The 23,207-nt window shown below is 38.0% G+C and overlaps 2 protein-coding genes across 4 annotated transcripts in view; both read right to left on the bottom strand.

Annotated features, from left to right (window-relative positions):
* The window catches only part of LOC106059807 (myosin-3-like), a 49,170-nt gene extending 39,839 nt beyond the window's left edge, over nucleotides 1–9,331 (bottom strand). Inside the window, exons 1-3 of one of the 3 annotated variants that reach the window (XM_056040216.1) lie at nucleotides 9,118–9,331; nucleotides 6,542–6,826; nucleotides 2,944–3,012 (exon numbers count right to left, since the gene is read on the bottom strand). In XM_056040216.1, coding sequence (XP_055896191.1) covers nucleotides 2,944–3,012; nucleotides 6,542–6,615 — 143 coding nt within the window. In that variant the 5' untranslated portion in view covers nucleotides 6,616–6,826; nucleotides 9,118–9,331. Of the gene's footprint in view, nucleotides 1–2,943; nucleotides 3,013–6,541; nucleotides 6,827–8,947; nucleotides 9,096–9,117 lie in introns of those variants that run through there. The other 2 variants (XM_056040217.1, XM_056040218.1) reach the window with 2 other exon arrangements.
* Nucleotides 9,332–19,203: 9,872 nt separating this feature from the next.
* LOC129928373 (uncharacterized) lies at nucleotides 19,204–21,351 on the bottom strand. Its single transcript, XM_056042589.1, has 2 exons — nucleotides 21,301–21,351; nucleotides 19,204–20,856 (listed from the first exon to the last, which is right to left on the bottom strand). The coding sequence occupies exons 1-2, from the start codon at nucleotides 21,349–21,351 to the stop codon at nucleotides 19,204–19,206; spliced, it is 1,704 nt and encodes a 567-aa protein (XP_055898564.1).
* Nucleotides 21,352–23,207: the final 1,856 nt, after the last annotated feature.

The following is a 23,207-nucleotide window of genomic DNA, read 5'->3' on the forward strand; positions in this document are numbered from 1 at the left end:
ATAGAGAACTTAAAGATAGAAATTAAAGAGAGAACTTAAAGAGAGAACTTAAAGAGAGAACTTGAACTTGAAGAGAGAAATTAAAGAGAGAACTTGAAGGCTGAACAGATAGTGAGAACTTGAAGGCTGAACAGATAGAGAGAACTTGAGGAGAGAACGAATAAAGAGAACTTAAAGAGAAAACTTAAAGAGAGAACTTATATAGAGAACGTATAGAGAACTTAAAGATAGAACTTAAAGAGAGAACTTAAAGAGAGAATTGAAAGAGATAACTTGAAATGAGAACTTAAAGAGAGAAATTATAGAGAGAACTTAAAGAGAGAACATAAAGAGAGAACTTAAAGAGAGAACTTAAAAAGAGAACTGAAAGAGAGAACTGAAAGAGAGAACTTAAAGAGAGAACTTAAAGAGAGAACTTAAAGAGAGAACTTATAGATAGAACTTAAAGAGAGAACTTAAAGAGAGAACTGAAAGAGAACTGAAAGAGAGAACTTAAAGAGAGAACTTAAAAAGAGAACTGAAAGAGAGAACTTATAGATAGAACTTAAAGAGAGAACTTAAAGAGAGAACTGAAAGAGAACTGAAAGAGAGAACTTAAAGAGAGAACTTAAAAAGAGAACTGAAAGAGAGAACTTATAGAGAGAACTTAAAGAGAGGAACTTAAAGAGAGAACTGAAAGAGAGAACTTAAAGAGAGAACTTAAAGAAAGAACTTAAATAGAGAACGTATAGAGAACTTAAAGATAGAAATTAAAGAGAGAACTTAAAAAGAGAATTGAAAGAGAGAACTTGAAAAGAGAACTTAAAGAGAGAACTTATAGAGAAAACTTGAGGAGAAAACGAATAAAGAGAACTGAAAGAGGGAACTTAAAGAGAGATTTTAAAGAGAGAACTTATAGAGAGAACTTAAAGAAAGAACTTAAAGAGAGAAATGAAAGAGAGAACTTATAGAGAGAACTTGAAGACTGAACAGATAGAGAGAACTTTAGGAGAGAACGAATAAAGCGAACTTACAGAGAGAAAGAGAGAACTTAAAGAGAGAACTTAAAGAGAGAACTTATAGAGAGAACTTATTATAATAGAGAAAGTTCAACTTTAAAAAACAAATGTAATTTATTATTAAAGCATAATGACAACTACAAGACAACTCTAACTAGCCAGGCATCTTCGATGATATATCCACTTTAACAATACACATAGTATTACCAAAACGAGTTGCATCCCCCTTTTTTTCCTGGCTCCTGCGCCATTTAAGTTAACTCGTTAGAAAATTGAAGGTTGTGTATACAATCAATTACTTCAAGTATTTCTAAGCAGGATACCTGAGACCAGGAAATGAGACTCCTTCACAAAGACGAGGAGAAATATAATCCTCAGAGCAGAGTTTAGTAGAGTACTACATTTATTTATTTTGATAACAAACACGTGACCAGAGCCGGAACTAGTCAGGCGGAAGTCAGAAATGGTAAGGGCAGTAATAAAACGTCATTAACTGTAAGCTGTGAGTAGAGGAACTGAAATAAGTTCACTCTTAACACTAGTCTACACTCTACAGTAATGATGGCAATGTCTTCGCTTCCGAAGATCAACGTGCAGTGATTCACATGACTATACAGACCCAGTTTTGACCTGCATATTTTCCTGTAACTCATGCAGACAAAGCCGTCTATTTAAGTTTTCTTTCCGTCTTCTGCGCCTGTCTTCAATAATGGCTATTCTCTAAGTCTCAAATGTTTGTCCCGCAAACTTAGTGAGAGCTCTCCAACTGTCTCTCTCAGAGGCCATCTGCTGCCAGCTACTTTCCTCTATGCCAGTGAGGGCGAAATGGCGCATGAGTTACTTATTATACACTTATCCCGCATGGGAGACGACCGCATGCCAAAGGCTATCTTCTTTGGCGAGCTTTAAGGAGGAAAGCGTAACAGAGGTGACCCACGTAATCGATATATAAGATCTATAGTCAATAGTAAGGAGAGTTCATAATACAATTAACTCCAGCTACACAAAGAGACTAGGAATAATTGGGAAATGAGGATGGTGGTGATGATGGTGGTGGTGGTGATGGTGGTGGTAGGGTGGTGGTGATGGTGGTGGTGATGGTAGTGGTAGGGTGGTGGTGATGGTAGTGGTAGGGTGGTGGTGATGGTGGTGATGATGGTGGTGGTGATGATGGTGGTGGTGGTGATGGTGGTGGTGGTGATGGTGGTGGTAGGGTGGTGGTGATGGTGGTGGTAATGGTGGTGGTGATGGTGGTGGTGGTGATGGTGGTGGAGGTGATGGTGGTGGTGGGGTAATTTTTCGAAATTCGTTTGCGTTAATGAACATTGAGATTAATTTCATAAGCCATTGGAGAATATCCTACATGGTGTAAATACTATAAATAGCTATCATTTTGGTGTCTCGGGTGAACAAACTAAAGAGAACTGATTGGCTAAGGCAAATGTTTTGTGTTACCGCTAGAAGATACTTTTGTGTTCAATCTTTAGGATCAAGGTTGTCAGCGCTTCTTGTTTCTAGCACAACATTAATTCAATATCAAGGAAATATTAGACCTTCACTCTACGACATAAAACTCACTTAAAAACAAATGGACACCTTAGAAGCGGTACAAAACAAATTGTTACAGAGATCATTTGCTAGACATTGAGAAATGTTGATATTAGAAGCTCAAAGCTTTTCTATTTAGTTTGCAACAGAGACATCCTACTACACACACACACACACATCCATTTCGGCAGTAAATTTGGTGTAAATTCGTGTAAATGAAATACTCAAGATGAACTAAACTTAATCCAATATATTTTCTAGTGCAGATGTAATAAATAGATCAGTGAGTCATGTCTCTATTTAGTGACACTTCTGTGTTGGTGATACAAACATTGTGACTATAGTGACAACTAGGTCAACAACTTTTGGTGCATGTAATGTGTAAGTAAATCTAAACCTGCGCTCGGTCTCTGAAGTCTTCTGTACCTTGATAGAAATGTTTGATGCTAGTGGAGACTGTGTTGATCTAAGCAGGAGGTCACATAGAGAAACACGTAGAGAATTAAACAAAGGAATATAACTATCTATCTATCTATCTATCTATCTATCTATCTATCTATCTATCTATCTATCTATCTATCTATCTATCTATCTATCTATCTATCTATCTATCTATATCTGTTTGCGTTGCTTCTTCCCCGTGAGTTTCTGAAGCTGAAATAGATTCCCCAAGCACTAAGCGTTTGTCTTTATTTCTGATATACAGAAATTTTCAGAAAGAAATACAGTTTATGAAGTGTTTACACCGCAATTTTTATCTCAAAAAATTGCAGTTCAAATATCAAATATGCTCTTTAAGGCATTCTATTAATGGAGCAACAGGTCAATGTGAGTTGGTGTTTTTTTCGGTGGAGGGTATTGAACCTCAAACTTGCCTCCACCCTGGCTGAGCACATATTGTTCGAAATTCAAATTTTAGCTAGAGAAACTTCGAAGTGTGACCCGGAAGTCATATTTTATGTGTTGCTTTTTAATGTTTACCATGTCAATGGAATAGATCTACATTCTAGTCGTTAAGCTGATCTAGATCTATGGTAGTCACTCCCTAATTTGATCTACATTCTAGTCGTTAAGCTGATCTAGATCTATGGTAGTCACTCCCTAATTTGATCTACATTCTAGTCGTTAAGCTGATCTAGATCTATGGTAGTCACTCCCTAATTTGATCTACATTCTAGTCGTTAAGCTGATCTAGATCTATGGTAGTCACTCCCTAATTTGATCTACATTCTAGTCGTTAAGCTGATCTAGATCTTTGGTAGTCACTCCCTAATTTGATCTACATTCTAGGCGTTAAGCTGATCTAGATCTATGGTAGTCACTCCCTAATTTGATCTACATTCTAGTCGTTAAGCTGATCTAGATCTATGGTAGTCACTCCCTAATTTGATCTACATTCTAGTCGTTAAGCTGATCTAGATCTATGGTAGTCACTCCCTAATTTGATCTACATTCTAGGCGTTAAGCTGATCTAGATCTTTGGTAGTCACTCCCTAATTTGTTCTACATTCTAGGCGTTAAGCTGATCTAGATCTATGGTAGTCACTCCCTAATTTGATCTACATTCTAGTCGTTAAGCTGATCTAGATCTTTGGTAGTCACTCCCTAATTTGATCTACATTCTAGTCGGTAAGCTGATCTAGATCTTTGGTAGTCACTCCCTAATTTGATCTACATTCTAGTCGTTAAGCTGATCTAGATCTTTGGTAGTCACTCCCTAATTTGATCTACATTCTAGTCGTTAAGCTGATCTAGATCTTTGGTAGTCACTCCCTAATTTGATCTACATTCTAGTCGTTAAGCTGATCTAGATCTATGGTAGTCACTCCCTAATTTGATCTACATTCTAGTCGTTAAGCTGATCTAGATCTATGGTAGTCACTCCCTAATTTGATCTACATTCTAGGCGTTAAGCTGATCTAGATCTTTGGTAGTCACTCCCTAATTTGATCTACATTCTAGTCGTTAAGCTGATCTAGATCTATGGTAGTCACTCCCTAATTTGATCTACATTCTAGTCGTTAAGCTGATCTAGATCTATGGTAGTCACTCCCTAATTTGATCTACATTCTAGTCGTTAAGCTGATCTAGATCTATGGTAGTCACTCCCTAATTTGATCTACATTCTAGGCGTTAAGCTGATCTAGATCTATGGTAGTCACTCCCTAATTTGATCTACATTCTAGTCGTTAAGCTGATCTAGATCTATGGTAGTCACTCCCTAATTTGTTCTACATTCTAGGCGTTAAGCTGATCTAGATCTATGGTAGTCACTCCCTAATTTGATCTACATTCTGGTCGTTAAGCTGATCTAGATCTTTGGTAGTCACTCCCTAATTTGATCTACATTCTAGTCGTTAAGCTGATCTAGATCTATGGTAGTCACTCCCTAATTTGATCTACATTCTAGTCGTTAAGCTGATCTAGATCTATGGTAGTCACTCCCTAATTTGAACTACATTCTAGGCGTTAAGCTGATCTAGATCTATGGTAGTCACTCCCTAATTTGAACTACATTCTAGGCGTTAAGCTGATCTAGATCTATGGTAGTCACTCCCTAATTTGATCTACATTCTAGGCGTTAAGCTGATCTAGATCTATGGTAGTCACTCCCTAATTTGATCTACATTCTAGTCGTTAAGCTGATCTAGATCTATGGTAGTCACTCCCTAATTTGATCTACATTCTAGTCGTTAAGCTGATCTAGATCTATGGTAGTCACTCCCTAATTTGATCTACATTCTAGGCGTTAAGCTGATCTAGATCTATGGTAGTCACTCCCTAATTTGATCTACATTCTAGTCGTTAAGCTGATCTAGATCTATGGTAGTCACTCCCTAATTTGATCTACATTCTAGGCGTTAAGCTGATCTAGATCTATGGTAGTCACTCCCTAATTTGATCTACATTCTAGGCGTTAAGCTGATCTAGATCTATGGTAGTCACTCCCTAATTTGATCTACATTCTAGTCGTTAAGCTGATCTAGATCTATGGTAGTCACTCCCTAATTTGATCTACATTCTAGGCGTTAAGCTGATCTAGATCTATGGTAGTCACTCCCTAATTTGATCTACATTCTAGTCGTTAAGCTGATCTAGATCTATGGTAGTCACTCCCTAATTTGATCTACATTCTAGGCGTTAAGCTGATCTAGATCTATGGTAGTCACTCCCTAATTTGATCTACATTCTAGTCGTTAAGCTGATCTAGATCTATGGTAGTCACTCCCTAATTTGATCTACATTCTAGGCGTTAAGCTGATCTAGATCTATGGTAGTCACTCCCTAATTTGATCTACATTCTAGTCGTTAAGCTGATCTAGATCTATGGTAGTCACTCCCTAATTTGATCTACATTCTAGGCGTTAAGCTGATCTAGATCTATGGTAGTCACTCCCTAATTTGATCTACATTCTAGTCGTTAAGCTGATCTAGATCTATGGTAGTCACTCCCTAATTTGATCTACATTCTAGGCGTTAAGCTGATCTAGATCTATGGTAGTCACTCCCTAATTTGATCTACATTCTAGTCGTTAAGCTGATCTAGATCTTTGGTAGTCACTCCCTAATTTGATCTACATTCTAGTCGTTAAGCTGATCTAGATCTATGGTAGTCACTCCCTAATTTGATCTACATTCTAGGCGTTAAGCTGATCTAGATCTTTGGTAGTCACTCCCTAATTTGATCTACATTCTGGTCGTTAAGCTGATCTAGATCTATGGTAGTCACTCCCTAATTTGATCTACATTCTAGTCGTTAAGCTGATCTAGATCTATGGTAGTCACTCCCTAATTTGATCTACATTCTAGGCGTTAAGCTGATCTAATCTATGGTAGTCACTCCCTAATTTGCTTCTGCATTGCTCTCGTTAATTGTGTGTGTGTGTGTGTGGTGTATGAGGATATGTGTGCATGCGGATATGTCCGAGTATGTGTGCGTATATCTGTGTTATATTCCAACTGTACAGTGGGTAGATTCAAACCCGATTACTTACCCATTATCTTGTACTGACAGAGCCACATGACTCAGAAGGAGGAGTGCTGACATAAGATGGTGTGAAAGTGACATGATCCCAACTGTACACAAGAGTCCAACAAAACGCACTCTGCTTGATGTGGAAATATTTCTTTTTTTTTCTCCCTTTCCTATCCCAGTTCTTAAGGAAGAGAGTCGACTAGCGGAGATAATGCAATAATCCAAGGGAAATCACTCTTGTTAGCTGGCCTTAATGGCAGGATAAACCTCTTAGTGTAGACTCTAGCACTTGTCTATGATGGACCTGATAAGCATAAAATAGCACTTACAATCTGGTCATTAAGAAACGTAAAGTCAGTTCTTTAATACAGATCAAGTGTGAAAACAGAACAGACAGGAATCACTCGATCCAGTAAAACAACTAATGAGCATAACATTAAATAAAAAGATTTGTTCACAACAAACATATCATGGTTTGTGAGTTAGCAGTCGATGCAGACTGATCTAACACAATATAGGAAGCTATCTATAAAGGCGTGGCATAAACTGGTTGACTACCTCACTGAGGTTTGGGTTCGAATCTCGATCGATATAATTTTAATTTAGATTTCACTCCAGCTGAGGTGTATTTGCTGAGCGACATAAACAGCATGGAAACCTTAGCCCTAATAAATTAAACCCATATGTCCCAACAAAAGAGTTCTTACCTGAGCGCAATGAGTTACGATATACAAAATAAATAAAATAATAATAATACGTAAAATATTATCATAAAAGGAAATAGCAGAATAGACAAAACCTTTCTTTAGCGGCCCCCGAAAGCGGAAAAGACGCTATTAGTTTTGTGCGAAATGTCTGTCCCTCTGTCCGTCTGTCCGTCCGTCCGTCCCGTTTAGATCTCGTAAACTAGAAGAGATATTGAAAATCCGACTTCACAATATTTTAGACCATTCAAAGTTCTGATGCAACGGCTACTTTTTTTTTTACTGAAAGCGAAAATTCTAATTTTTTAAATTAATTATGCAAGCAGTTTTTTATAAGAAAAAGCTAATTAGTATGCATTATATGTTAGACCTAATTTAAGACGAATAGTAATCTTATAAATATCATTTTTATGATCATATATATAGCGGGATTTTTTTTTTTTTTTTTTTTTTTTTTTTTTTTGGAGTATTCGAATATGAGATTGAGCCTTTTCATTACTTCGAACCGAGGGTCCCGGGTTCGAATCCTGGTGAAGACTGGGATTTTCAACTTCTGAGTCTACCCAGCTCTAATGGGTACCTGACATTAGTTGGGGAAAAGCAAAGGCGGTTGGTCGTTGTGCTGGCTACATGACACCCTCGTTAACCGTAGGCCACAAAAACAGAAGAACTTTACATCATCTGCCCTATAGACCACAAACTAGTTAGGCCAGGTTCACATCTAACTTTACATTCACTTTCACGTATCCTTTGATCTGCGGGACGGTTGGGGCACTACACAAGATCTGTTACCCTTCTTTCTCCATTCTTATCTCTCATTTGTCTTTGATATAATTTCATTCGGATTTTCTTTCTGAAAACATTGAAGCCTACCTGGGTGGACCACTGGTCGTGCGGTTTGCGCGCTGGACTGTCGTTTGGATTTATCGACGATCGAAGGTTCAAACCCTGCCTGCTCCCATCCCCCGTCGTCCTGTGGGAGGTTTGGACTAGGAAGTAAACTATCATTTTGAGTTTGTGTTTCAACACAAACTGTCTTTTGTAACCTTGTTTTTTATAAAATGATTCAAAATATACAAATTTGTCGTTTGGTCCTACTTTTGGGATAGCCCAAGATAATATGTTTTCAAACACTAAAAGAGTCTATCCATGAAGACAATGTACATGAATACTTAGTGATTTATTATCAAACCTTGTATCAAACATCTATTTCAAATATTTATTCAGCTCAAGCAAGTTGAGCCAACAAGAGCCATTCAACATTAACGCTGAATTGACATTATTAAATAAATGATTCTTTGATTCTTAAACACATACGTGCATGGATGTGCACCGCGTCTATGGCTGGAAAAAGCCCACATGGTTTGAAGATCCCTCATTTACATGCACACTCACAAACACAGAAATAAAAAAATCGAAGTAAAAACTAAATCCTTTTTTTTTTCAGGATCTGCGGTAAATAAATAGCCTAGCTAAAATGTTTCAATGACCGACGATTTATGAGCGTCTCATGTTGTCGGGACAATTACTAAGTACCTTTAATCCCCTAAACATTTCAGAGTTCTAACCGAGATTCGAACACTTGACCTCTTGTTTCGGTTGCTAAGCATTTTACAATTTGTGTATCAAGCCCACAAAAGAATATAGAATGATAAAAGACTTGAAAACGCATTAATTTCCTTTATTAAAATTCAAGCTGAAATCTAAAGGCTATTACTTACACAACAGGAAAAAAATATATTTGTTCCCTCTAAGTCAATTAGTACAAACTTGACAACACTATATAAGAAAGTACATTTTCATAAACGATGTAAAAACTCTCCCAGAATTCTGTGTTCCTACGAAACAAATATTTGTGTGCGAATTAAAGTAATGTGTTTGACATACTTACATGTCATTCGAACACGTGCTAGTAACAGCTCCGGATCTATTCAATCTTACAAGCATCACGTCACCGTCTGCAGTCAGTTCACTAATTAGATGTTTGCTATCTAAGTACATCGGACGGCCTGTCGACTCACTACGCCTGCAGACTGTCGTCTGCTAGTTTCACAACTCTTCCTCGAGACGTCGCTCGCGCCAGCCTCCTTCTAGATCTACCTACGTTTTGTTTGTGTCTATTTCTTTTTCTATGATTATTTTCTCTTTTCTGTTCTAAGTACACAATAAGTGTGTGTGTGTGTTTCTGTGCGCGCTTGTGTGAGTTTCTTTGTGGCTGTAAGTGTAGTGATAATGTTTGAGTGAGTGAGTCTGTACGAGTCTGAGAGTATTGTGAAGGTGTGTGTGTGTGTGTATGTGTGTGTGTGGAGGGATTGTATGCGTGTGTCTCAAGATGGAACCAGACATTTATTTCAGAAGGAAAGACATCGATTGATAGTGAGACCCCTGACCCCATTAAATCGGTTGTGTAATGAGCAAATGATGTGGTTATTTTTAAAAACTCGCTTTTAAATACATCCAGGGCTTTTTTGGTGTGACGGTAAGCACCGGTACGGCGTACCATCACCTTTTTGACAAAATTATGACTTTTCTTGTATTTTAACGTCTATTATTAATTTTTAAAAGTAGTTAAAAGTTAGGCAATCAACTACTGAGAACCTGCACCTAATCACTGAGTACAGGCATCTATTTTTTTTTTTACAAAAAAGCACTGATTATACATCCAATAATAGAATTAGAGCTCCATTAAAGTTTCATGATGAGACAAGTGGTTTAAAAAGAAGAGCTTAGATCGGTATGTAATGATTGCAGGAAATATGGATTTGATATTCAGAGGAGTCGTCAGGGGTGGTGTCATCCCGTGCGGTAAGCGAATTTTTGTCCACCTTACCGCCTGTAACCCACTACTAAAATAATCTATCTATCTATCTATCTATCTATCTATCTTTCTGTCTATCTATTTATCTCTTTTTCTGTCTATCTATTATCCTGTCTTTCTGTCTCCACTAATATAGCTAGGAAAGCTCTATATGTCAGAATCACAGAAAAATACTCCCAGAGCTAATCTGATCTACATAATCCACTTATAGATATAGATCATTTAACTATTTCAGTCGAGTCATTGATAATGAATGTTGCTGTTTCAGCCACCTACACAAAAATATAATTACTGGTCAACAAGTGGTCAAGAGGTCACAGCTCTGACCGCTTGAGGTACTAGAGAAATTGAACTGTGTAGAGGCAGACCAATTGGTGATGCATTCATAGTCATTTTTTCCCCTTATACTTAAAAGTCTTCACTAGTTTTGGAAATTGTAATTTTTGGGGGGATCTCTTTTTTTTTCTCATCTGAAATCAGGCCAAAACTGTCCAACTTTCTTTTTAAAACGTTTATATCAACTCTCTCCATCTGTTGGCCTAATGGTTGGAGTCTTGTACAGTCTCTCTCACTTACACTTACGGATTAAGCTGAAATTGTGCACAATTATTCATTGCCGATGACTACACATAAATAATTTTTTTAAAATGTACAAAATAGTTAATCAGTTAGAAGTTTGTCGAAATTAATGATAGATGTTTTATATGGAAAAAAGGGAGATAATGCTTGCAATTTTAAAAATTACTGCATCGATTGAATAGTGCTCTCTCTCTCTCTCTCTCTCTCTCTCTCTCTCTCTCTCTCTCTCTGTCCACTCAATATAAGCTTTGTTTTTAAAAAGTATTTTTTCCTATGTTTCTTGTATTTACTCTCCAGACTTTTCCACTTCAACTCTCCACCAAGACGTACGTTGTTCAGACATGGCTGACTTTGAAATTACGTTTTAATTTTTGTAATGGAATTTCAGGAATTTATTTTTCTAAACGTTGATCTCAGAGTTCAATGAATTAAATAAAGAGAAGCAGGAGTAATAAAAAATAAGATATCATGGGGGGGTAGGGGAGAGTGGTTGAGGAAACAGGTCAGAGAACGGCAGTAGATCCAAAGTGTTTCTAAATTAATTACAAGAACATATCTCTCACCAGAAGAATTATTATATCTAGACCTAATGTTTTTCTCCACCTCGCTACTGCCTTTTCCCATAATGCCAAATGCTAAATTTTCTAAACCAATTATTTTGTGGCTTACTAATAACGGACCCTGATGTAAATTAAGATTTATAATTATAAAAACGAAATCTGTTTTAATTTTAACTCAGTGTTAAAAAATTGTAAAACTAACCAAAAAGATTTTTGAAGCATTTTCATGTAATCATCGGTTTCCTCGTTCACGCACATACAAATATGATACGCATAAGTAAAAAATGTATGATGATAACAAAGTGGTTATTGTAATGCATAGTATTAATATTATTTTGTATGCACGTTACTAAAAAATGTCCATAATAATTTTTCTTTATTTTTATTTCTAAGTTAAACGATGACAACCAAGACTACATCAAGTCTAGATAAAATCATCATGACTGATGTACTACATCAAGGTCTGGATAAAACATCAAGTTTGATGTACAACATTAACAAATATCACATTTTAAAATTAAGGAGGGGACGCGGTGGCTGAGTGGTTAAGCGCTTGGCTTTCGAACCTGGGGTCGGTTCTTAGGTTCGAATCTCTGTGAAGACCGAGATTTCGAATTCGGGATTTTTAGGGCGCCCCTAAGTCCACTCAGCTCTAATGAGTACCTGACTTTAGTTGGGGTAAAGTAAAGGAGGTTGGTCCTTGTGCTGGCCCCATGACACCCTGCTCATTAACCGTTGCCTTAACATCATCTGCCCTATAGACCGCATGGTCTGAAAGGGGAACTTGACTTTTGAAGCTAAGGAACTCACCGAAACGTTGAGATATCTGTCTCTTGTGTTAGTTTCTCATTCGATTCAATAACAAATAGAATCTTGCATGTACATTAATACAGAGAACCAATGGTGTCAGAGTATAGAAGAGTTTTAAAAAAATGTAGACAACTCTTAGACAGATATATGCAGAAATGAAGGCTTTAAAAAACAACACCCATGTATGTACTAAGGTTCAGCAGCCCTTAAGGGAAAGATAAGCCCCGGAGAAGCTGCGCATCACTGACTTGTTTTGACATGCTATTCTTTCCCTTGACACCATGAACCTTCAGGGATTCTAATTTACTCATCAAGGAGCATGTCACGAGGATCCGCATTCCGAAAGCTACTTGAAAAAACCTGTAAGGGAAGGAGGGAGGTGCAGCCTAGAGTCGTGGGAATCTTCATCAGTGCAGCTCGGTCTTGTTCAAGAATATCATCTGTACGCCGCAGGTTTTAAAACAGAAAACATGTCTACAAACGCAGTAACATCTGAGCTTCATTGGCTTTCATTATCTCAGACTGACTAACATCATGTGGTAATTAAAAGTGAAAATGAATTTTAATTTTGCCTAACAGTTAATTTTTTTTAAAATTACATTCTGATAAAAACATTTAAAGCCAAACATCAAAATATGAAAAAAAAAAAAAAAGAAAAGAAAACAAATACTGGCCATGGGGACAATGAAGTCCCATAAGTCAAGGCAGGGCCGGATTTAAGTGTGTGGAGGCCCCTACAATTGTCCGAAAGCTTTAATAAAGATCCACGTATGAATGAAGATACTTATGTCTAAGAGCATGCTATATCTTAGAAAATTGAAATAAAATTTTCCAAATTCTAATATCACATATTCCTTGCAAAAAATATTTACTATGCATATTTTAGTTTTGAGTTTGTGTGTTGGGTAAGACTGTTAGTAGACACACTGTAGTCAGTCCGGTGCTGTATTGACTTATTCTGAGCATGCTACAGGTTATGTACCTCTTAATGACGACATTTTTACTGGCCGTAAAAATGAAAAAAAAAAAAAAAAGAAACTTAAAAGTTTCGGACCCGTCTAAATTCGGACATATTTTTATCTCTTTTGTGTAGGCATTTTCTTGTGAAGGTCCACTGGGCTGTAGCCCTGCCTGCGCTACTTTAAATCCGGCCCCGAGTCCACCCCAGGCACAGAATAACGCTATTGAATTCTAAGACCTGAAGACTTCCATTTACTATCATTTAAGGGCTATTGTACATTTTGGGAACTATTCCATGCCGTTTACTGTTTCTTTTTCCAAGCCTTGTTCTAGTTTTTGTTGAGGTTCTATCCGTTAAATCTTTTGACTCATCGAAGAGGATCCTTTTTTTAAAATATTATACTTAGAGGGTCAGCAATTGAAAGCTGACAGACAGACAGGGTGTGCAATACAGACTTAATGTCATTAATTGTGACAAGTCAAAAACTCGCTGTCAGAGTCACTCTAAATTATCACAGCATTAATTATTATTTTTCATTATTTATTTATGTTATTTTAATTATTTCCCCATCCTACCCCTAAATTATTCACCCGCCACACCTTTTTCCGCTCCAGGCTAGACTTAGTTGACCACATTGGAGATAGCTAAGGCGCGTCCTTTCATTTATCTTCCCTTGACCGGGGCAAAAATACACATAGACTCTTTGATCTTATCGCAGGATGTCTGACAGTCGCAGTGGACACCACCTTGTGTGGAATGCAAGTCACTCCCCCCCCCCCCTTTCTCCTATGCCTCTCTTTGATCTAGGAGACCACGAGGACAAACACGCCCATTGACCTCCCAATGTGCGAATCCCATCTCTTGTCGGACTTCACCCACGTGTAAGATAAATCTTAGCCTAGGACATTTCCTGTGTCCGCCCACATTCTCCAGGCCTGTATATAAGGAAAATTAAATCGAGTCAGACTCTCTCTCCTTTCTCATTATATCTGAGCAATCGAGTCTGGACTACTTCATTTATTCTCACTCCTAGAGGAATACCTGGTGGTAAGCCGAACTTAATCACAAGTTCCATCTTAATTACTTTTGTGCTATTTCCATTGGATATTATCATGTGTATTTTGCTTAGTCATTTATATTTAATTAGTGCATTGTGTATTTCTCACTGGCGTAAGTAGAAAACATAAACATGTGCTATGTATGTATTTTAGTATTGCATTAATCTATTAATGCTATGTTGCTCAATTGATCGTTGATACAACCATGTATATATTTGTACATCTTATTTTATTTCCTTTATCTCGGTTGGCCGCCTTGATAATTTTACTATCGCACTAATACTGTTCTTAGAAAGGAGATATGAGTTATCTCCCCTGTATTGAGTTATCTCCCCTTTACTTATTTTACTCTAATGAGAGTGGCGCCGCTTGAACGGACACCCTCTCCATTCAAGCGCGCTCCATTGTTCTCGACCCACGGTCATATGTAAACAAACCATCTTGGTCGCTGACCACCGCCCTATTCCCCCCCCCCCCCCTCTTTCTCTATCCACCTGTGTTATTTATTTGAATTATTATTTCCCCTTTTATGTACATTTTATATTATTACTTTCCCTTTTATGTACCTTTTTATATTGCTACTATCAGCCATCTATTTTCCAAATCCCATTTGTCATCATCTCCTCATTGTGCTCTAAAGCAATTTCACCAATCTGACGAATGCACCTCAGTCGAGGGCATCGATAAGATGTATGAGAGACATGTCCTAACTTGTCTTTATTTATCCGCAGCCTCCCTCAGGTGTCTGCCTATCTATTTATTGGATCAACGATCTATTTACCTGCCTATTTACCTATTTATGTGCTTAGTGCTATTCAGCCCTGCACTTGCTTACTGAGATCTACTCAACTCTACCACTTAGCGCTATCGGCATTGCCCGCCTATTCGACAGCCCACCTGTCAAGCTATTAGGTGCGACGTCCCTATAGATTCAGATCTGTGTGAGACGACATAGCTACACCAACCCTCTGCAACTAACTGGACATATCCTGTCAACTACGCTGCCCACGGCAGATCCGCTCTGCCCGCAGTAACCTTGTGCCCACGGTAGCCGGCCACCCGCCCTACTGTGCCCACTACAGATATTAGATTTTGGGGATTGAGACTCCACAAGAACTATATCACCGGCGTCCCTCTACCCGCTAGAGCGCCACCTCCAGCTGCAGAACCTCAAGCCAGGACACAGACAGCTGCGACATCAACAGGAAAACCAGCTAAGTCAGAGGATAAAGTGACATACTCTCTTATTAGGTGCAAGAGTGATGATTAAACATAGTATTCACTAGAGATAGATGCAAACCCTCCCCCTTTTTATTCTTATATGTATATTTATGTAAATAAATATTCTTCATTTTAACTTTTGTATCTATCTTTCATTGCTTGTCTAGTTGCGTGTCTGCTCCCGATTCATATGCTGATAGGTTGGTGTGTGATAGCTTTAAAAATAATCATCCCCTAGACATTAAACGCGCCAAACACACGTCACATTCCCCCACCTGTCACATTAATGTAAAGACTTACACGTGCCTAACATTGTAAAGTATATCTATGCAATATTAAATGTCTTTTGATTGGGAGATTCTTCACCACTGTTAAACAATGTTGAAAGTCTCACCCCCCTCTCTCTCTCTCTCTCTTGGTATAATAATTGTGAGACATATTTATAACATTGACAAAAAGCAATATTTTACATTCAATCCTTGAGACTTAACTTATTCTCAGCAAGAATTAAATTCAGCCATTTGTCTCCATAGCTTAGTGTTTTATACCTAAAACAGGATTTTTTAAAAAATGATGCAATAAACAAAGATGTCTACAACACTCCCTAATGACATTTAAATAGACTTATTGCTACCAACACTATAAGCATGTGTACAGTGCATACCTTCAGCCAAGTCTTTGATTTAAGTTTCAGTTGTTTATAGAAAAAAAAAGTTGACGGAAGAAAAGGCTGTTTAGAGAAAAAAAAAAGGTGTCTAGAGTGAAGGTAATATCATGATGCACCCCAAGGAAGTAATTTCAACTCTGTTTCATGTTTTGATAGCACCGCAGGGTAAACATCAATCATTTCTCTAGGGAGAACAAAACATCAGGATGTGTGAAGTGGATACATCAAAGTCTGATCATAAAGGTCTCACCTTTAACAAGATAGCTTTTTCGTACTTGAAATTAGATCCACTCTAAGGTTGGTGGCATTGAAACTGTTGTTTAAAATCAAGATTATTGATCACTTTGTTGAAGGATATATACAATAAGTGACTTGATCTGTTAGCTATCTTAAAAGTTGATGTTGCAATCTTTGTCTTCACTTTCGCAATCTTAGTTGTATTTATTGACTGATGTCGAACATTGGATACTTCCAAAACTGACACACACACACATATATGGTTCGTCCAACATGGTTCGATGATGACCACTTTTGTCATCCCGGTGAAAGGAAGGATGAAGCCTTTGGTCTAAAGTATTATGCCTCTCCTATGTGAGCCCGGAATGTTTGGCTACTCGCTGGGCAGGTTATTCCAGCTGGAGCTAGTGTCATTGGCCTTGCTTTTCTTCTCTAGCGCTTTACTTTTGCCAGCGCTGTTCTCTTGTCCTCTTGTTTTTACAGCGCGACGCTGAAATCTAGAAGCAGAGGCAGTCTTTGAAGTTGCGAGCAGTGGCGACTACCCAGAGCCTCCAGCCAGAAGGGGCACCGAGATAAAGAAATTCTTAGTTCACTATCAGCCTATCATATAAACATAAGGAGTCTCTGCTAAAGTCTTCTCTAAGCTACTGGACTAAATAGACTATACCACAATAATGTGGGTCTATAGGCAGTTCCTCGAAACTATGACATTATGCTTAATTTTGTTGAAGACTTTATGCTAATTATAACAATTAAAATGAACGACCTTTGCATGATATAAAAGGGACGAGTTAGGGTTAGCGTCCCGCATTTGATATTGACACGATACTCTGGGTACGGTTGGAGCCTCCTATCAATAGAATACTTTCAATAATTCTAATACACAATAGACAAGCACACATAAACCTACTGAAATAGAACTTTGTTAAAGAATTTTTAAATAATGAAGAATGTAATAATATAAAAGACATAACCCTAAACAATGGTAGTGTCAACAGTGCCAATGATTACGAGTGTGCATTATCATTTAAAGTCTTGTTTGTAACATACAATCAAAGCTGCAGAAAGACTTCTGTATTACTGGTTCTTACATTAATTGAAATCTTCTCACTTCAATAAACTATTATCTTCTCTTCCCATCCCACCCTACCCTAAAAAAAAAAAAAAACGTCTTGTATTAAAAAAAAAATATATATTTACACAACAGTATATTACATTTTTTTTCTCTTTCAGTTCAAATTGAAAATTTAGTTTTGCAAAGAAAGTTGTCTGGTCTTCACTACGACTCTGAACTGAGCTTAAGACGTAATTAGTTTCGTTCCGTTAATGACACGTCAAGTATCCGTGCTGAAATATCAAAGCAGGGGAGAACACTTCATCTTCCGGGCATAAGTAGAGTTATCCCTCCTGCCTTTATTTCTCACCCTTTGAACTTTTACATGCATATACCCTCTCCCCACCCCACGCACACACACAGGAACAGGCACGCATAGACCTAAACCGCAACTAGAGGGTAGATTTCAGGGTAGTTCCAAAATCAATGACCGTGACATTGAACGCAAAGCTCTGAGAGATCAGAACATCTGTAGATGCAGATGTGACCTAGATTCTGCCCATCCTTTGAACGCCACACATGTTTGAAGCCGGGTGACGATAACAAACACACAACTGTGCATGACGTAGCGCCAACTTTTGAATTTTCAGTACAAGTATGCATGTGAGTCAGGAAATAAGATCAACAAATATATGAAGATAAGTCACCTGTACTTAGACACAAAAAATGTATTTACAAAGGGGCCTACTCCAAGGGTACGCAACATGTTGGTGCACCCTTTTTGGCGTTCAATTTTGGCGCAGCCATTTTAGCGCGAGAGGTTCTGATAATAATTTCTCAAACACAAATTTTTTGTATGATAACATTGTTTTTTTCACTATACAACAGCATAGGCAGAACACATTTTTTTCTCCCAACTTCCCAACCCCTAAAATAACAAAAGTTTTTTACAATATAATTATTTTTATAAACTAAACGGTTTGCTTTTAGAATACAAAAGCTTTGCAAGTCACAACGTATGGTGAAATAATATTTATAATTTCTTATGTAGTTTTTGAGATCTGAGTGGGACAGATGGACAGACGGACATTTTGCACAAACCTGATAGCGGCTTTTGCCCTTACGGGGTACGCTAAAGTTGACCAAATAGTTAATTAATAATTAATAATAATTATTTTGTTGCCTCGAACAAGAGAAAGAAATTGCAGTTGACAATATACATCCACATTTCTCACTAAGTAGCATTTATTTCCCCTATTTCAAAATCAAATAAAATAATTAATCACCAACAATTAATTAACTAAGTTTTAACTTGATCCAAGAATGGGGAAAATACATGTTCAAAATTTTTACCAGACAGATATACATACATACAGAAAGATAGACAGACAGACAAAATGACAGACAGTCAGTCAAACAGACAGAAAAACAGAAAGACAGACAGACATAGTGAGTTGATATAAGCTTTGTAAAAAGAAAAAAATATTACCCTTCCCAATTCCCCACCCCACCCCACCACCAAAAAAAAAATGTTCCTGGTCCTTTGTATCCTGGCAGAAAGTCTCTATCCGTCCGGCATGTGCCCACATACCTGACAGAAGGAAGACCTTGTTCTAGGGATTATTTGTCAAAGCCAAAAGTTCTGCGACACTCTCTAGAGTTATACAACACATCATTGTGTTCAAGTTCATGTGCTCTAGTGTCTGTTAGCTAACTCATTCAGTCTATTCTGGCGGTAATTGTGTTCAAGTTCATGTGTTCTAGTGTCTGTTAACTCATTCAGTCTATTCTGGCGGTAATTGTGTTCAAGTTCATGTGTTCTAGTGTCTTTTAGCTAACTCATTCAGTCTATTCTGGCGGTAATTGTGTTCAAGTTCATGTGTTCTAGTGTCTTTTAGCTAACTCATTCAGTCTAGTCTGGCGGTAATTGTGTTCAAGTTCATGTGTTCTAGTGTCTTTTAGCTAACTCATTCAGTCTATTCTGGTGGTAATTGTGTTCAAGTTCATGTGTTCTAGTGTCTTTTAGCTAACTCATTCAGTCTATTCTGGCGGTAATTGTGTTCAAGTTCATGTGTTCTAGTGTCTGTTAGCTCATTCAGTCTAGTCTTGCGGTAATTGTGTTCAAGTTCATGTGTTCTAGTGTCTGTTAGCTCATTCAGTCTAGTCTGGCGGTAATTGTGTTCAAGTTCATGTGTTCTAGTGTCTGTTAGCTCATTCAGTCTAGTCTGGCGGTAATTGTGTTCAAGTTCATGTGTTCTAGTGTCTGTTAGCTCATTCAGTCTAGTCTGGCGGTAATTGTGTTCAAGTTCATGTGTTCTAGTGTCTGTTAGCTCATTCAGTCTAGTCTGGCGGTAATTGTGTTCAAGTTCATGTGTTCTAGTGTCTGTTAGCTCATTCAGTCTAGTCTGGCGGTAATTGTGTTCAAGTTCATGTGTTCTAGTGTCTGTTAACTCATTCAGTCTAGTCTGGCGGTAATTGTGTTCAAGTTCATGTGTTCTAGTGTCTGTTAGCTCATTCAGTCTAGTCTGGCGGTAATTGTGTTCAAGTTCATGTGTTCTAGTGTCTGTTAGCTCATTCAGTCTAGTCTGGCGGTAATTGTGTTCAAGTTCATGTGTTCTAGTGTCTGTTAGCTCATTCAGTCTAGTCTGGCGGTAATTGTGTTCAAAATCATGTGTTCTAGTGTCTGTTAACTCATTCAGTCTATTCTGGCGGTAATTGTGTTCAAGTTCATGTGTTCTAGTGTCTGTTAGCTCATTCAGTCTAGTCTGGCGGTAATTGTGTTCAAGTTCATGTGTTCTAGTGTCTGTTAACTCATTCAGTCTAGTCTGGCGGTAATTGTGTTCAAGTTCATGTGTTCTAGTGTCTGTTAGCTCATTCAGTCTAGTCTGGCGGTAATTGTGTTCAAGTTCATGTGTTCTAGTGTCTGTTAACTCATTCAGTCTATTCTGGCGGTAATTGTGTTCAAGTTCATGTGTTCTAGTGTCTGTTAACTCATTCAGTCTAGTCTGGCGGTAATTGTGTTCAAGTTCATGTGTTCTAGTGTCTGTTAGCTCATTCAGTCTAGTCTGGCGGTAATTGTGTTCAAGTTCATGTGTTCTAGTGTCTGTTAACTCATTCAGTCTAGTCTGGCGGTAATTGTGTTCAAGTTCATGTGTTCTAGTGTCTGTTAGCTCATTCAGTCTAGTCTGGCGGTAATTGTGTTCAAGTTCATGTGTTCTAGTGTCTGTTAGCTCATTCAGTCTAGTCTGGCGGTAATTGTGTTCAGGTTCGTGTTTTCTAGTGTCTGTTAGCTCATTCAGTCTAGTCTGGCGGTAATTGTGTTCAAGTTCATGTGTTCTAGTGTCTGTTAGCTCATTCAGTCTAGTCTGGCGGTAATTGTGTTCAAGTTCATGTGTTCTAGTGTCTGTTAACTCATTCAGTCTAGTCTGGCGGTAATTGTGTTCAAGTTCATGTGTTCTAGTGTCTGTTAACTCATTCAGTCTATTCTGGCGGTAATTGTGTTCAAGTTCATGTGTTCTAGTGTCTGTTAACTCATTCAGTCTAGTCTGGCGGTAATTGTGTTCAAGTTCATGTGTTCTAGTGTCTGTTAACTCATTCAGTCTATTCTGGCGGTAATTGTGTTCAAGTTCATGTGTTCTAGTGTCTGTTAACTCATTCAGTCTATTCTGGCGGTAATTGTGTTCAAGTTCATGTGTTCTAGTGTCTGTTAACTCATTCAGTCTAGTCTGGCGGTAATTGTGTTCCCCATGAAACCCCGAGACTTGTGTAATTCTCTTTTACGTCTAATGGACGTAGACTATCCGTTACTTAATACGTCTATAACTAAATGGTCTTATGTGTTGCTTTACATCTCTTTTTAACTACAGACAATAAAAAATGAGGAGAAAAAAAAAAGCATCTATTTATCAATATGAAACCACTGAGTATCCAAGCATTCGGTTTCCTCTATGTGTTTTTTAAATTTCACTTGAAACAGCTCTAAAATGTCTTCATATTTAAAATTCAATCTTTATTGAATTTGTATTTAATTCTGCGAAGGACGTGATCCGAGTCTGATTTCACTCGTTACCCAGACCGAACTGTGACCTAGATAATCTATCACATCAAACGCGGACAATGCCATTGTCTACAGAAGATCGATGAAGATCTCCTTTCGCCATTATCGCCAGACATAGCTGATGTTTTTTCTATTCTAAATCTCAAGCTTAGGTCTCAGAGTTTTTGTAAGAGCTCTCCAGCAATCTTTTTTCGAAAGCCTTTTCATGCCAGGTATTCCTCCTTATGCAAATGAAGTTAAGCTGGTTCCTGTACTGTAAATAGTCACCGAAAGAGGTAGACCGCTTCCTAGCACGGTATTCAGTACGCAGGATTTTCCAGACAGAAGGATGACAACTGGTTTATAGCTAGCAGCACTAATGTCTCCCTTCTAACGAAAGTCTGGTGGACTAAGTCAAACCATAAGAGAACAAATATGCATATCTTTCAACCCAGTGATTTGTACAACTCTTACGTCTTCCAACCAGTGATTCTCACAACTCTTCCGTATTCCAACCAGTGATTCTCACAACTCTTACGTCTTCCAACCAGTGATTGTCACAACTCTTCTGTCTTCCAACCAGTGATTCTCACAACTCTTACGTCTTCCAACCAGTGATTCTCACAACTCTTCTGTCTTCCAACCAGTGATTCTCACAACTCTTACGTCTTCCAACCAGTGATTCTCACAACTCTTAATTCTTCCAACCAGTGATTGTCACAACTCTTCCGTCTTCCAACCAGTGATTCTCACAACTCTTACGTCTTCCAACCAGTGATTCTCACAACTCTTCCGTCTTCCAACCAGTGATTCTCACAACTCTTACGTCTTCCAACCAGTGATTCTCACAACTCTTACGTCTTCCAACCAGTGAGTCTCACAACTCTTCCGTCTTCCAACCCATGATTCTCACAACTCTTACGTCTTCCAACCAGTGATTCTCACAACTCTTACATCTTCCAACCAGTGATTCTCACAACTCTTACATCTTCCAACCAGTGATTGTCACAACTCTTATATTTTCCAACCAGTGATTGTCACAACTCTTCCGTCTTCCAACCAGTGATTCTCACAACTCTTAGGTCTTCCAACCAGTTATTCTAAAAACTCTTACGTCTTCCAACCAGTGATTCTCACAACTCTTCTGTCTTCCAACCAGTGATTCTCACAACTCTTCCGTCTTCCAACCAGTGATTCTCACAACTCTTACGTCTTCCAACCAGTGATTCTCACAACTCTTAGGTCTTAAGTGATTCTCACAATTTTTTCGTCTTCCAACCAGTGATTCTCACAACTCTTACGTCTTCCAACCAGTGATTCTCACAACTCTTACGTCTTCCAAACAGTGATTCTCACAACTCTTACATCTTCCAACCAGTGATTCTCACAACTCTTACATCTTCCAACCAGTGATTCTCACAACTCTTACATATTCCAACCAGTGATTCTCACAACTCTTACATCTTCCAACCAGTGATTCTCACAACTCTTACATCTTCCAACCAGTGATTCTCACAACTTCTACGTCTTTCAACCAGTGATTCTCACAACACTTCCGTCTTCCAACCAGTGATTTGTACAACTCTTACGTCTTTTTACTAGTGATTCTCACAACACTTCTGTCTTCCAACCAGTGATTCTCACAACTCTTATATCTTCCAACCAGTGATTGTCACAACTCTTCTGTCTTCCAACCAGTGATTCTCTAAACTCTTACGTCTTTCAACCAGTGATTGTCACAACTCTTACATCTTCCAACCAGTGATTGTCACAACTCTTCTGTCTTCCAACCAGTGATTCTCTAAACTCTTACGTCTTTCAACCAGTGATTGTCACAACTCTTACATCTTCCAACCAGTGATTGTCACAACTCTTACATCTTCCAACCAGTGATTCTCACAACTCATATATCTTCCAACCAGTGATTGTCACAACTCTTATGTCTTCCAACCAGTGATTCTCACAACTCTTAATTCTTCC

Source organism: Biomphalaria glabrata, chromosome 9, assembly GCF_947242115.1.
Source record: "Biomphalaria glabrata chromosome 9, xgBioGlab47.1, whole genome shotgun sequence".
NCBI classification, from domain to species: Eukaryota; Metazoa; Mollusca; class Gastropoda; family Planorbidae; genus Biomphalaria; species Biomphalaria glabrata.

Bases quoted from the DNA above. Each gene is read 5' to 3' on its own strand.
- LOC129928373 (XM_056042589.1), bottom strand. From the start codon at position 21,351: ATGGCGAAAGGAGATCTTCATCGATCTTCTGTAGACAATGGCATTGTC. The intron at 20,857-21,300 runs GTTTGATGTGAT...AATTACCGCCAG, and splicing joins TAGACAATGGCATTGTCCGC to AATAGACTGAATGAGTTAAC.